The following is a 14804-nucleotide window of genomic DNA, read 5'->3' on the forward strand; positions in this document are numbered from 1 at the left end:
CAGTGTACTTCTTTTACAAGCCCCAGCAAATTTATTTGTGAACCTTTCTGTGATTTTTTTATATATAAATATCATGCACATATATATTGATATATATTAAAGGATGTCCTCCTAGAGCTCTTTGTTTGTTAGTTCTTTCCAACTTTTCACTGGCATGAGATATGATGCACTTAACCTTTGAGCAATAGTTTATTGCAACACGAAATAAAGTTGGCTTGCAGTTTTATTACTATAATTTTCATTCAACATTTTATATCCACATCTCAGCATTATTTAGCTGAAGTCAAGGTGGGGTACGTTTCCCTGACTTCTGAATTTTCACCACTTTCCTTCTCTGCTGTTCCAAACTTGAGAGCCATTTTGTTTTCTGGGTAAAATGAAGACTTAACCTAAAATACTGTAGTGACATTTTGATCATTTAAATACTGGGATTGGGAGCTTTCTTGGAAAGAATTGAAGGGAGGAAAGGTCATGAAATTGTGAGCCTCGGAACAACACAGACTTTGGTGGGAACATCTGTAAAATCAGGAGGGAAAAATGGTGATGCTAGAATGAAATAATGGTGCTGACTTTTCACCTGGTTGAAAGAAGTCTGAAATCATTGCAACAGCATTTGCTGCAGAAGTTAGTGTTTAGAACAGGGACATGATCCTCATGTCTGTGTTTGAGTATAGCATACTAGGAATTGAATCATTTCTATGTATTTATAGGAATTTATCACAGGAAACGAATTGAATTTTGCTTCAGAATTGTATTCTGGGTCTCATAGTAAATTTACTTAAAACTAAATGTATCCCATTAATGTTGAGCTCATATCTGTTGTTCTTATAGAAGAATTCTATTTTAAAATAAAAACTAAGCAAACAGCAAGGTTATCAGCAGCACAGTGCTGAGCTTCAGTGGTAATTTAAAAAATTGAGAAGACTTTTATATTGCAAAAGAGAAAAACATCATTTTTTGCTCTGTGAGCTATTCGTTATCTCACTGTGTGCTGTAATGGCATACGGATGTTGCCTTGGTCTGAATGCATGTACATACAGAGGGGCTGGATGGAGTCAGTGCAGTCACCAAACTTTATCTTACTATATGGTTCAGCAAAAAATAAATAGTAAATATTGACTCCTGAGAATGTGTACTTCCTTTAAAATAAGACTTACCCCACATTTGTTTTAATATCTTGTCGTGCTGTTTGACATTGGCAGTAGCAAGAAAAATCTCCCTTAATGGGGACATGATTTACTTCAGCGTTTTGTGTCTGCCAGAACCAGAAAGATTTCACCATCTTAGGGGCCCAGGCTTTTCCAGAAGCTTTTCATGTTATTTTGCATGTGAAGATCATGCTGTATGTACGTTTGGCCATGGCTGTTACTCACACACGTCGTATTAAAAAAATAAATTTGGCTAAAAATGTCATTAGGTGACTTAAGGGTCGCTGTATTCAGATAGAATTTAACTCCCTTTTAGAATAATTTCTCTGAAAACTTTTTCAGCATGCAAAAAAAAAAAAAAAAAAGTAATTATATAAGTTTGGGGGTAATTTTATGTATATTTTAGTTATTCAGTACATTTAATTATGCTTTGTCATGAACTGTTTACAGTGATTATCACTTGAGGAGGGAGGGAGGAGAGAGGGAGGGCAAATGGAGCTGAATCTGGAGTAAAACCAAGGGAAATTAGAGATTCACCAATGAATCTTTGCAGGCTTTATGCAAATCCGGTGGGTATTTTGTGGAAGTGTTAATGAGTGTCACATCCTGATTGCTGCAGACTTTCCCTTACATTTCCAGCCGTACCAAATCCAATTGAAACAGCTAAAATTAACAACAGAAGTCCACAACAGTTTTTCAGAAAAATGTGTGAAATTTGTTTTTAGCTCGTCTTACCCTGATTATCCTTGGAAGTACTGTATATAGATGTTGCTTTGAAACTATCCTATGTAGACTCCATCCTAAAAGAGTACAAAGTTTACCTTGATCCCCTTAAATCCATCTCCAGAACCAACTATTAGGTGTTGTTTTGTATCTCAATACAGGCAAATCTGTGTGAGCTGACTGCCCTGCCACTGCCTCCTGCTAGAAATCTGCTTCTTTCCCAGTAGCTCCTATGAGCAACCCATTTTGCCATGGCATATGTTGGTCCTTTTGCCTTGTGTGAGCTGTGGCCTGTGTTGTATAAAGCGACTCCAGACTCGTCGATATATTTGCTCTCAAAAATTATGAAGAAGGCAAAGTAAAAAAAAATTAAAACCACCACCAAGGACAATTCATGAGTATGCTGCTTTTTACCTGAGAATTCTTTCCAGGGATTTGGATACTTCAGCTGCCAAACTTGCCCGTGTCCCTGTTGTCATTGTCTGGGCAGCCTTTCCTCTGAATGTGCATCCCAGCTCTGGCAGGTTCTCAGTTCCTGAGATCATTTCAAGTTCCCTTTGCTCTCTTTTCACTTGGTCTTGCACACCCGTTCCATCCTTAAACTAAGGAAGCCATTGCAACGTATGAATGTATTGTCAACGTACAAACATTGGTGGGAGGAATGTTTTCATAATGCTGGCTTTGGGATCGCGTGATATGAAGGCATCTAAATATGATAGCTGGCTGTTAGTTTAATATCTTTTGTTTAGCCTGTCTTTATCTGCCAGCTTACTGTTAATATACTGTTAATAGAATTCTGAATGCCTGCATATATGACAAGTCATAACCATAATGAGCCTGTTTATTTCAAGATATGAAGTGGCATCATTCATTTGCACATTAAAGGAAACTTTGCTGGAAGAAGACAAATCTGAGGCTACAAAAGCTTTGTGATGATTGTAATGCTAATCTGTATTCAATCCCGTATGTAAAGTGTCACATCTTGAATACTTTAAAAAATTAATTAGTCAACTGTGTTGTGCCACAGATGAGCAGAAGCAAGCAGTTGCTTGCATCCACAAACTGTGCCAGTCTCTATGCTATCATGACTTCAGAGGTCCTTGGCTTCTGAACTGGAGGAGGTCTCACCTCAAACCTGATGGAGTATGAGATGAGGTGGTGTTTGTGTGGCTGTGCCGGAGCACTAGCAGTCCCCCAATAGTTCTCCATGTCCTATATTTATAAAGATATTTAACTCTTCACATGTACTTAGTAAGAAGTAGATATACGCATGCATATAATGTTAGTGACAAAAATACCACTGGGACATTTGACAATCTGGATACAGCTGTAAATGTAAGTTGATTACAAATAAAAACAACTGCTTATTTCTTATCAGCTAAGAATAAGATATGCATTTACACTGTTTCTTAGCAGAACTGTATCACGGATTTGCACAGAATAGATGTTCTAGTTCACTTTCTGAGCCAGAAATTTCCTAGAAAACTCTAAGTAACTTACCTACCATTGATTTATTTGTTTCCTATCTCAGCCCATGGCTGTAAGGACAGGCGTGTCATACCAAAGGTCCCAGTTCAGATTCCCCTGAATGTATGTGCTTCACAGTAAAGCAGGCAGAGACCCTGGTCATCTCCCAGATGAGGAACTGGAAAGTGTCAGTGTTTGATGGTGTGGTTAGCACTCAGAGATTCTGTTCCATGGGGTGGGATGTAGCTTATCATTTTGGGAGTGTATCGTGCACAAAATTATCTGTAGTGGTAAGCAATTGCACCTCCAGGGTTTTTAGATGCTTTCCATTGTGTTTGTACACTTTCTTTTGCATTCTCATGAAGAGCACAATCACATCTACGTATCCCGTGGCTCTTTAGACAAATTAACCTTTATTAGTGTTTGCAGTTGAGAAAACAACTTGTGGTGACACTTCATGAATTAATATAAGTACATAAAATAAAAAATGGGAGGACATTTTGAATTTGCAATACAGGAAAATGCTGAATTTTCGGAATGTTACTAAACAAGGAATTGTAATTTGCTTGTGAACAGCAAAGGAAATTCAGATTGTCTTCAAAGGGAATATATACTGAAGTGTGACAAGTCCAAGCTGCAGACTTCACTAGTAATCTTTGTTCGTGCTGACATATTGCTTGCCTTAGTAATGTAATTTTTTGGAATAGTTTAGCATTTCAACAAAGTTGTGAATATGTATAAGCACATAAGGAATTATTTTGCCTCAAGACTTCTCCAAGACCTCTTCCTTCTTGGTATTTGTAGATGCATTATCATACTTTTCGCATTAAACGTTATAACAATATGAACAAAAAGTAGTGGTAGCCTAAAGAATGCATGCTGCTGCAATCTGGGTTTTTGTATTTTTATACCTCTTTTAGACCTTAAAAAAACGAGACACCTATTTCATTCTTCATCTGTTGCATCTGCAGAAATTTTTCTTCATTTTAGGACTTAGAGAAGTAATTATTTTTTGTACATAACCTGCTATAACCTGCTATAAGCATCAGTGGCTGTGCAGTGATCATTATCCTGTGGAGCACTCGTTTTGTGGGGCTCAGGGGTGGAGGGATGAATTCTTTCTTCTGTGATAACTTTCATAGCATTTATGAAAGAAACTTTCTGCAGGGACGTTTGAAGTACCATAGCTGTTAGATCATCACTGTTTTAGTTGCATCATAATTGCATACAAATAATGTTCCACTTATTGAATTTACTGATGGTGCTCAATTTCTTACACTTATTTCTAGGCATAGATAGATGTGATTCATTTTATGTGAGGGTGGCAAATGAAATTTTTCACTTAATACTTCGCAAAGTTTTGCAATTAAAATCACAGTGAAAGTGGCCACTTGAGAGCAGTGAACACCAATAAGTCACCTCATCTGTGAGCTGTTAATTTACAGCCAAAACAATACTAGAATATTCAACATAGTAACATCAATTTCAATAGAACAAGATATAACCAATTAATAAAACAAATTGTAGCATTTCAGATCACATTTACAAATTCCTAGATCGTAAGCATGAGACTGCAGAAAACAATACTGTGATTTGAGTGTATTAGAGAGACAATTTGTGAACTCACCTAATACTTTATCTCACTGATTCTTTTGAACATCTGTAGGTATGGCACTATATAGCCACTAATTTTTGTATACTATTGCAGTTAGGGTCATTGTAAAGTGAGCAACTGTATGAATGTTTGTGGGATCAGACCTCTGCAGATTGTTTTTAATTCTGCATAGTAGAGAAGAGCCATGTGATTTCTGCTTGTATTTTTAGATACCTCCATCTTAAAAATCCTTATCAGTTTTAAAAATCCTTGTATGTTGTCCCCAAAGGATTGTATTTAGCATGAGTCTAATGTTATGAATTCTCAGATTTAGGTTTCCTTTAGGTTTCCTACACTTGATTGTTTGGGTTGTGATGTGATAGATGTTGTCTTCCTCGTCAGTCGTCTCCCTTTCAGACTCGCACACTGTAAACATTTAAGAACAAAACTGCAGCACGTTTATCACCAATTGCACCATGTTTCACTATCTGAATATGCTTCATTAGGCTCACCTTCTGCAATGTAAGTGGATCATTAGATAGCACGTGGAAAGAAATCATTTCAGCAGTAATCTGTCAGGTGTGGAGAGCCCCCATGTGTTTGATGTATAAATGTATTGCAGACTAAGCCACATTTCACTATCCTGTATAACGGCACTTGCAAACTGTACAGGTACAGCGTTACCTTGTTCTTGAGGTGTTCCTTTTGGATTTTACCAATCTTCATTTTTTTCTTCAAAGCTGACATCGCTTTGAATAGTTGCTGTATCACAGAAACTCAGCTCAAACTATAAGGAATAAACAAATGGCACACTGAAGCTTTTCACAAAAAATCCTTTTCACAGTGGATCAGTTAAAACACATTCAAACAAGCCACAGCATTGATCAGGAGACTCCTGCTTGGCAATTAGTCACTTACGTTTATTTTTTCTGAATTAATTTTTTCATAAAGTAGAAAAGTCAGACAGTGTGGTCCTTTAACAAGGAAAGAATGTCCAACCTGAGCAATTCTATGATTCTATGTAAGAGCTTAGATAGTAAACACGTATTTAAAGTTTTTGATGTGGCATGAGTTATAGTGTGGTGACCTTTATTTTGTACAACTCAATTGTTCAAACAAGTGTTTGTAAATCTTAAGTATAAAAGTACATTTGAGGTTACAGAAATCTCAGTGCTCACTGCCATCCCCACAAGTACAATGAAGGAGTAAGGATTAAAGAGATGTCTTCCTCAGGCTTGTTTGCATGCATTTAAGAAAGTCATGGCAAGGATCTCTAGAGCCCAAGCCATAAAGAGACCTTGTTCTTCCCTTGGAAATTTCTGACAGAAGTTTTCTTTCCCCCGGCGCTCATCACGGTGAATTTCTCTCGGTCTTGCTCTCGCTCCGTAGATGTGGTTGCTCCAGTTTTGCTCCACACAAAGCTCTGAAGTGCCCGTGCTGTCAGACAACAGGCTGACCTCTCAGAGAAGGTTTTGTGGAGGAAGTCACAGTAGTAACAGTTTGAGGACAGTGAGTGCAACCATTGGACACTTGGAGCATTTAAAGAATTCTATCTCTTGTGCATGTGCAAATGGGGAGAAACTGATGACCAAAATCGTCCACTACTTAGAAGAAGCAGTAAAAATGAATGTGTATAAACATACACAGATTTTATCAAATTAATTCTATAGATTAAAATGGAAATTTACTATTATTTTTTTTTAAACTTAGATGTAGAAATTAGAAGTATTTGCTTGATCATCTGCTCATCTTCACAACTTTGTGCAAAGATGCAGCTTGTTCTGCAGCATTATGTTCTCTGCTAGTGCTCCCCCCCAATATTTATTGCTAATGAGATAATTAATTAGCTTAAACTCTTTTTCATTACTTGAATAAAGACTTGTGGTCTCTGAAGAACAGCACTGAGAACGTGTAACATCTGCCAGAAGTGCTGGTCTTCTGATGAACTGACCATATGTGCTGCAAAGGCTGGAACCAAGGGGCTGGAGTTAATGGGGGGTTCCTGTCAGCGCTGGCTCTGGGTGACCTTGCCCTAGTAGCAGAAGCAGTTGCTCCTGGTGCTGTTTTTAATGCAGTTCTGAGCTTAATGCTACAAATGGGCAGAGAGAAAAATGAGATGTGTAAATAACACAACTGTAAGACAGTCCATCGTATTTGTTGATTGCGAATGCTAGGAAATTGTTTTGTGTTTTCATAAGCCATGTGTTTTAAGATCCATGTTCAGACACTTAAGGTGGCTCCCATTGGAACTTTTGGTACTTCAGCATTTTAATGCTCTGGAATTCTGGCCTATTGTTTGATGTTTGCTCTTCTTGAATGCTGTGGGCTTGTAATCCTCAGAGCCCTACCGAGCAGTAAGAGAGAGGCACCACAACTACTACGATTCTAATTGTACTAGTGGGAAAACTGAGGAGATGAATGATGTGGTCAAGGCCACAGTGAGCCAATGTGAGCTCTGAGGTTTGTTTTGGCCATTAGCCCAGTGATCTGGCCAGCCCTTGCAGCATTCTGCTTTTTAAATGATGCACAGCTGTCCTGTATTTTAAATTAAAGGGACGTCCTGTTTGTCTCATAACCACCTTGATAGATAGTGCTCTTTTCCCCTAAGGTAGCAAGGTGACCAGGTCTCCACCAAATCTTCTACAAAACAGGAAAAGCCTTCTGAAGTCAGAATCTGAAGTTTTCCCGAATTTCCCATTTCCTTCCAATAAAATCAAACTTTGCCTCTCTGTCAAAACTGGGTGCAAATTCTTTGACTAGAAATGCAAAAAGGCCAAGATGGGTTGGAATTGTTGCTGGAGATCATTTTGTTAGTAGTCTTTTCCATTGCAAAGCAATGGTAAATATTGGAAGGTATGGAGACCTTTTCTTAGATTTCAGAAATAGCATGTGTGTAATAAACCCATCTTAGAGAATTAGAATCACAGAATCACAGAATGGCCAGGGTTGGAAGGGACCTCAAGGCTCATCAAGCTCCAACCCCCTGCCACATGCAGGGCCACCAACCTCCCCATTTCATACCAGCCCAGGCTGCCCAGAGCCCCATCCAACCTGGCCTTGAACACCTCCAGGGATGGACAGGGCATCCACAGCCTCTCTGGGCAGCTGTTCCAGCACCTCACCACTCTCTCTGTAAAGAACTGCCCCCTGATACCCAACCTAAATCTTCCCTCCCTCAACTTAAAACCATTTCTCTCTAAAGTCCTCTGAGCAGTGCCCCAGGAGTTCCTCCCTTAAGTCTGGGTCGTTCTGTGCTTTACATGTTACTTGTACATATAGATATGCCCTGAAATCACAAATAGTGGCTAGTATAATCTAGACGCTGGTTTTTAATGTCTATCTGAGATGAACAGAAGCCCTTCAAACCCGAGCACCGCGTCCAACCTTGGATCGATCCGTGCCGCTGCCTGCATGCATGCAGTTCCGCCGCCCCGCAGCGGGGTTATCTGGTTATCCCGCTGACCCCGTGCCCCCCTCCGCTGCCCGTGGGCTGTGCTCTGAGGCGAGCGCGTGGCACCGCTCTTCCCGCACGCAGAGCACAATGACTTCACCGGCTGTGGATGCTGCAATCCCCGTCAGGGATACGGCGGGGAAAACAACGTCCAAGGGAGCTTTAAGGGCTGGTGTCGGCGTGTGGAGAGCGGCGTACTGAAAGTCGTAAATACCGTCCCGGAGACGCTGTGAATCATGTAGGCACAGCGTAAGTACGGGGAGCGTTTCCCCCCACGGCTCGCACGCGGAGCCGCTCGGGGCGCGGGGCCGCCTGACCTTGAGCCGCAGCCCCGGCCGTGCCGTGAGTACCGCCGGGGCGGGACGGAGCTCCCAGAGCGGCAGCGGGGGGCACCTCGCAGCGCGGCACGATGCCCTGGCGGCTCGCCGCGGGCGGGGCGGACGCCCTTCAGGTAAGGCGGTGGGAAACGTAGGATGGAGAGGGGAGCGAGGCAGAGCGGACCCCCGCCCCGAAGGGATGGCGGGCGTGGACCGCGCTGATGCCGGCCGCTTCCCGCCATGGCCGCGGGCGTTGAGCCGGGCCGGGCATCGCGGACGACGGGCGGTGCCGGTGTCCGGGGCACGGCATGGGGCGGGGCTGCCCGGAGCTCCGCGGGGCTGCTGTGCTGCGGCCGTGCTTGTGTGTGCGTGTGTGCGTGTACGTGTGTGCACACGCTGCAGTCGTGTAGGGATGCTCGCGGAAAATGAGGCGCGGAGTGGGGGGTGGGGGTGGTGATCGTCCTTCCTCTGACTGCCTGAAGTTTGTGTGAAGTCGCCTTCAAAGAGCTCTTTAACTTCTTTTGATGGGAGCTCTATTAGCATTTATATGAAGTATGGCAGGAATCTCATTAAGGGCGGTTTTGTGAGCTGAGCTATTGACTTTTAGCAGACAGCTTACAGGATTCCTGACCAAAATGGTTGCTCGTTAACTTTAAGGCACGTGTGTATTGTGAGCGTAGCACCGTGGTGCCAGAACGCACATTTATGTGAGGAGCTTCACTGCATTTATGCAGAGCTTTACTACTGAACTTGTTAGAGTGTGGCATTAAACGACAGCAGTGTTTTCTTCACAAATGCAATTTCAACAGAGCGATAAAAATGAGCAGCAATACGTATCCATCTCCATCCATACGGCTAAAAAAGCAGAAATAGACTATAGGACCGGGATTTCAAAACGCCTATCCGTTGACAGCGAGGTGTACCTGCTGAATAATTGCTGTATCTTGAGTGATAAAAAGAAAAAAAGCGTGAATAAACCTTGAGGGGAGCGGGGCAGGTGGGTCTGGCCTGCTTCTGGAAACAGCAGCTCTCCCCTCAGCACGGCGCAGCGCCGTACGCACGGCTCTGCCCGCGGCGCTCAGCAGCAGGAGATCGCGCCGGGGCCGCGCGCTGCGCTGCAGCTCGGTGCCTTTGCCCAGAGGGACGCGCAGGGATGTGGTACGAGCCGGGACAGCTGTGCTGGGATAAGGAATTCGGGTGTGATAAATGGATGTGATTAGGGTTTGTGTGAGATGTTTTTGCTTAGGAAATATTATGAATCGTGGCTTGCATACGTTGCGTTGGTTCCGTATTTGTTTCTATAATGAAGGAAGGGATACGTGTAGAGTTTGAATGCCTTGTTATTCTGTTACTAAATTGTAGATGTTCTCGTAATAGTTCGATATTCAGGTTGTTTATCTGCGTTATAGAAATTAAGCTGACTTCTGAAAAACGAGCAGAACTGTTACTTAGTAAGCAGCATTCCCTCCTCTAGGGAGGAACACGGGGGCAATGTCACAGCTTTCACATCTGAATCATTTCAAAGAAGTGAAGCAGACTTTTGGGTGTGATCCTTTCGGGTGTGCTCCTTTCAAGGTGCTGCTCTGCGAGCGTGTCTGCAGTGCTGGAGTCAATCTCCAGTTCCGCTTCCTTTAAATCTCTTTATCTGGGGTTTGACTGTTTCAGTTTCTCATCCTAAAGCAGCACCACGTTCCTTGCTACTATAAATGTTACAAATGTACAACATCTCACATTCCCGCTACTTTTCCTTCAATATGTGGAAGAGAATTGATATTTGCTTACTGCCTTCTCGACGGCCAAGTTGGGATGGTTGAGATCCAAAGATAGCTCAGGAAACATCGGTAAAATTAATGATACTCCTTCCCATGCACAGGGTTGGAAAGTTTGAGCTGCAAGTTTTTCAACATTATTAAATACCAGCAATAAAATAACATAATAATGGGTGGATAAAGGCATTTCATACGACTGTCTAGCAAGGTGCTGTAGTTGGTAACTTTGAACTAACTTCCCTAGTTCTTTTATCTCAGAATTGTTCAATGTTTTTTGATATCATTTTCACACAAGTCTTTATTTTTGCTTATAAAACATCAGATTTTACATAGTGACATATTGATTTACTCAACGATAAACTTGTAGTATTCAAAATGGTATAAAATGCCGAGAGGAATGGTCTCATGTGATGGTATTAGAAGTTTTTTTATTGCCATGAAAAGTATTTCTATTATGTCTTATTTAATTTTATTAAGATAAATATGCTGTAAATGGCAAAGGAAGCATCAAATTGGAAAGGAGAAGAGAGAGAAATCTGGTTATTGTTTTCTTTTAAGTTATTGTGGTACTATTTGTGAAAAAAAAAAAAAAAAACAGCCTGGAAAGTAAACCAGGGAAGAAATGTGTAAAGAATTCCTAAGTGCTGGAAATGTATTGCTCAACTTTTCTTCATAGTTTTGTTTAGTTAAGTAAAATTCTGGAAAGGAGTTATTTTTAAGAAGGCACAAATCTGGCAGCGTTGAGCTTTTAGTCTGCTGTAGTGATATGGATTTTGGAGCTTTTTTTGGAACAATTATCTCACATGGGAGTGTATTTCGGGATGATAAATACTACTGTGGTACTGTGGGTCTTTGTTATTTTAGGTGATCATTCAATATGTTATATATTTATTTTAATACTGGAATATAATTTATAGCGTCTCCTAGAATCTAAGCATAACTTTTGAAATTTATTAAGCTCATTAGAATAAGGTTTGATTTTTCAGAGCTATTTATTCTGCCGTAAGCATTAGCACTGTAAATCAATGTCAAATCCATTGAGAAAAGTTAGTGGACTTTTACTTTGTGTTGGTTTATGTTACAAAGGAATTGTTCTCATAAGCTGAATTGGCAGAAGCTAAATTTATTGGAGCACACTGATGTGTAGGTGATTTTTACACGTAAACTGTAAGAATTTTGGACACAAGACGCATCATGGCTGCACAGTCACTGAACAGGAGAAAAATGCAGACTTCTCATTTAAAAAGGTGCATCATAAACATGTTTTCTCTGAAGTTCAAATGCCCTCGGGTTGGATTTGGATGATGTACCTGATGGTTAGTTTGATGAAAAGAAAACAATTTAAATGACAGCTCTTTTCTGTTAGCATTTTCGTCTGTCTGTGAATACAGTTTAATTTTTTACCCAAATACCTTTTGTCAACAGCAGCGTTCTGTATGTGTGAAGATAGGCCTTTCTATCTCTTTCTCTTTTTTTTGGTTTGAGTTATCAAGCAGAGATAAGGAAGGCAGCAAAGTTGCTGTCTTCAGTGACGTGGCTCTATTGTTGCTTTTATTTTACTTGATCTTCATTTAGGACAGTGCGAGACTGTGTTTGCTCCAGGGGACTGGAATGTAAGCATTCCTGCTTTATGTTTGTCTTGATAATGCTTGTTCCTCATTTGATTTCAATTAACAGTGTTAAATTGCATAGGTTGAGATTTCTCTTCGTTATCACTGAAAGTAGAGCCCAGTGTGGCTTCTTCCACCAGGCTGCGATCATTTCTGTTCTGTAGTTAATTGCAGATTTCATGCACAACAGTAAGGCTTCTGGAGGGTGAATATTTTCTGATAGTTGGGAATATCAAACAAAATATCTGATATCACGGAGGCTTCTTTGGTGTCTTTCACAAACACATGGACACACACAAACTTTGTTAAGGTACTAAAATGCAGAAACTGCTTGAGTCAGCAGCTGCATCCACGTTCTGCAATGCAAGGTTATGAGTTGAAGCAATTAAGCATGACAAAAAGCCAGTTTTACTGCCTTGATGTAATAGGCTTCCAATATTTTTTTAGATGCATATGGACTTTAAATTGTTTTCTTCTTTTGGCTGTTGACAAAATAGAACACCTCCAAATCTCGAGAGCTCTTGAAACTCTCCTGCTTTGCATTTGCATCTGCGGTTTTTATTTAAATACTTTATTCTCAGTAGAAGCAAATACTAACACTTTCTTCAGCTTAGTATTCCTTGAGTTCACCATTTACTCGTCTATGTACTTACATTGTAGTAGAGATAATTAAAAACATAACAGCTGACTATTTTGGAATTAACTCATTTTCAACTATTTTTATAATAGTTGAACGTTATATATATGTTTGTGTATATATACACATTTTATAATATAACATTTTACTGAAGAAGGTTAGAGATCCAACCAAACATTTCATCCTTATGGCCATGGGATCCAATTTTTTGTGTTTGATATTTTAATCATTTTCAACAGCTTTCATATCTAGAAACCACTGTAAATTTCACTGTGCAGTAAAAGGGGGGAAAGTAACAACTCTAGCATCAACAATTAATGAACCAACCTGAACTTGAAGTATGCAGCTTTAGCAAAAGTATGAACTTCACATTTGTATCACAGAGTGTGAGGTGAAATGTTTAACAGCAACTTCTCAACCTTTGCAAATGGAAGTCATTCTGTTTACTTGTGCTGTGGTGCTTTCTAAACCACTGATGATGGTTTTCTAGTTTAGATATTTTTCTTATTAAAATTGAACTTTCCAATTATATGAATAATAGTAATAATAGTAATTCAGGAATGAAGTTTGAAGATTATGATTATTAATTTTTTTTTCCCAGATAAGTAAGCAAATATGAGCATTTGTTTCTGACTACTAAGTGACCTGAATCTAATGGCTCTGAAATTCAAAAGTTATATAAAAATACATATATAATATATATATGCACTAAGTTAAATGAGAGACATAAGTGGGACATCCTTGCTTGTTTCTTTGGAAAGTTATTTGTCTGCTGCTGAGAAAGTGAACATGATGCTAACAAAAATAGCATCATTTTAGTGAATAGTGTTGTTCAGGATGAAACAAAGTACCTTTGTAGAACCACTGCTGCTCTGGAGGAGGTCTTTTATGAGTATGACATTTAGATCAAGCCCTAACGGAGTATCAGGCCTCTGTCCATTTACTATTTCACATTACTTGTATGTTTTTGTGTTAGCATCAAGTGTTTACTTCTTCAAAATTATTCTAGTCTCCCAGCTCAATGTGTCCTCTGATACTGTGGTCAACAAGACTACAGCTGTGGCCTCTGATGTTTCATATGTGACTCAGCCTTTTTATGTATGGCATCAGCAAGTAATGTGTACGAATGGAAGAGATTCACTTTTCAGAACAACGTATCTGCTGTCAGCTGTGCAAGCAAGAAGGTTTGATATTTGTTTGTGATATCAAGGAACCCGAAACTATTCATTTGTTGTTAGAATGTTTTGTGAGACTAGATATAAAATAATCTTACATTTTCATTTTAAGACTTCTGAAATATTTAGAACATGTATTTATTAAAAGGCTCTATAGAATTATAGGGGTTGGAAGGGACCTCTGGAGATCATCTAGTCCAGCCCTCCAATAAAGCAGGTTCCTTAGAATGGGTTACGCAGGAAAGTTTCCAGGCAGGTTTTGAATATCTCCAGAGAAGGAGGCTCCACAGCCTCTCTGGGCAACCTGCTCCACTGCTATGTCACCCTCAGATTTTTTTCTCATGTTCATATGGAATTTTCTATCTTTCAGTTTGTGTCCGTTGCCGCTTGTTCTGTTATTGGGCACCTCTGAAAAGTGCCTGGCCTTATCCATTTGGCTCCCACTCTTTTGATATTTGTAAGTCTCCTTCAGGCTGAAGAGTCCCAGGTCTCTCAGCTCTTCCTCATGCAGGAGATGCTCCAGGCCCCAGTCATCTTTGTGGACTTCTGCTGTACTCTCTCTTAGAAGTTCTCTATCCTTCTTGAACCAAGGAGCCCAGAACTAGACACAGTGCTCCAGGTACGGCCTCACTGGGGTGGAGTAAAGAGGGAGGATCACCTCCTTTGACCTGCTGGCTGTGATCTTTTTAATGCAACTTGGGTTATCGTTGGCCCTCTTGACCACAAGGGCACACACTGCTCGCTCACTGCCAACCTGTTGTCCACCAGGACAGCGAGGTTCTTCTCTGCAGAGCTCTGTTCCAGCAGGTCAGCCCCTAACCTGTACTGATGCACGCTGTTATTCTTCCTCAGGGGTAGGATTGTTCACTTGCCATTGTTCAAGTTCATAAGTTTCCTCTTTTCCCAATTTTCC

General features: G+C 40.5%; 1 protein-coding gene across 16 annotated transcripts in view; it reads left to right on the forward strand.

Annotated features, from left to right (window-relative positions):
• Window positions 1–14804, forward strand: part of RBFOX1 (RNA binding fox-1 homolog 1) — a 751763-nt gene that overhangs the window by 149547 nt on the left and 587412 nt on the right. For 2 of the 16 annotated variants that reach the window (XM_090151353.1, XM_090151359.1), the window contains exon 1: window positions 8460–8632. The exons of 11 other annotated variants lie outside the window; for them this stretch is intronic. Coding sequence is in view for 2 of the 5 variants with exons in the window: in XM_090151336.1 (XP_090007462.1) it covers window positions 8793–8834 (42 nt within the window). In the remaining 3 variants the exon portion in view is untranslated. Of the gene's footprint in view, window positions 1–8459; window positions 8633–8694; window positions 8835–14804 lie in introns of those variants that run through there. 3 more of the 16 variants (XM_090151348.1, XM_090151336.1, XM_090151328.1) reach the window with 3 other exon arrangements.

This window comes from Phasianus colchicus, chromosome 16, assembly GCF_987193195.1.
Source record: "Phasianus colchicus chromosome 16, bPhaCol1.hap1.1, whole genome shotgun sequence".
Lineage (NCBI taxonomy): Eukaryota > Metazoa > Chordata > Aves > Galliformes > Phasianidae > Phasianus > Phasianus colchicus.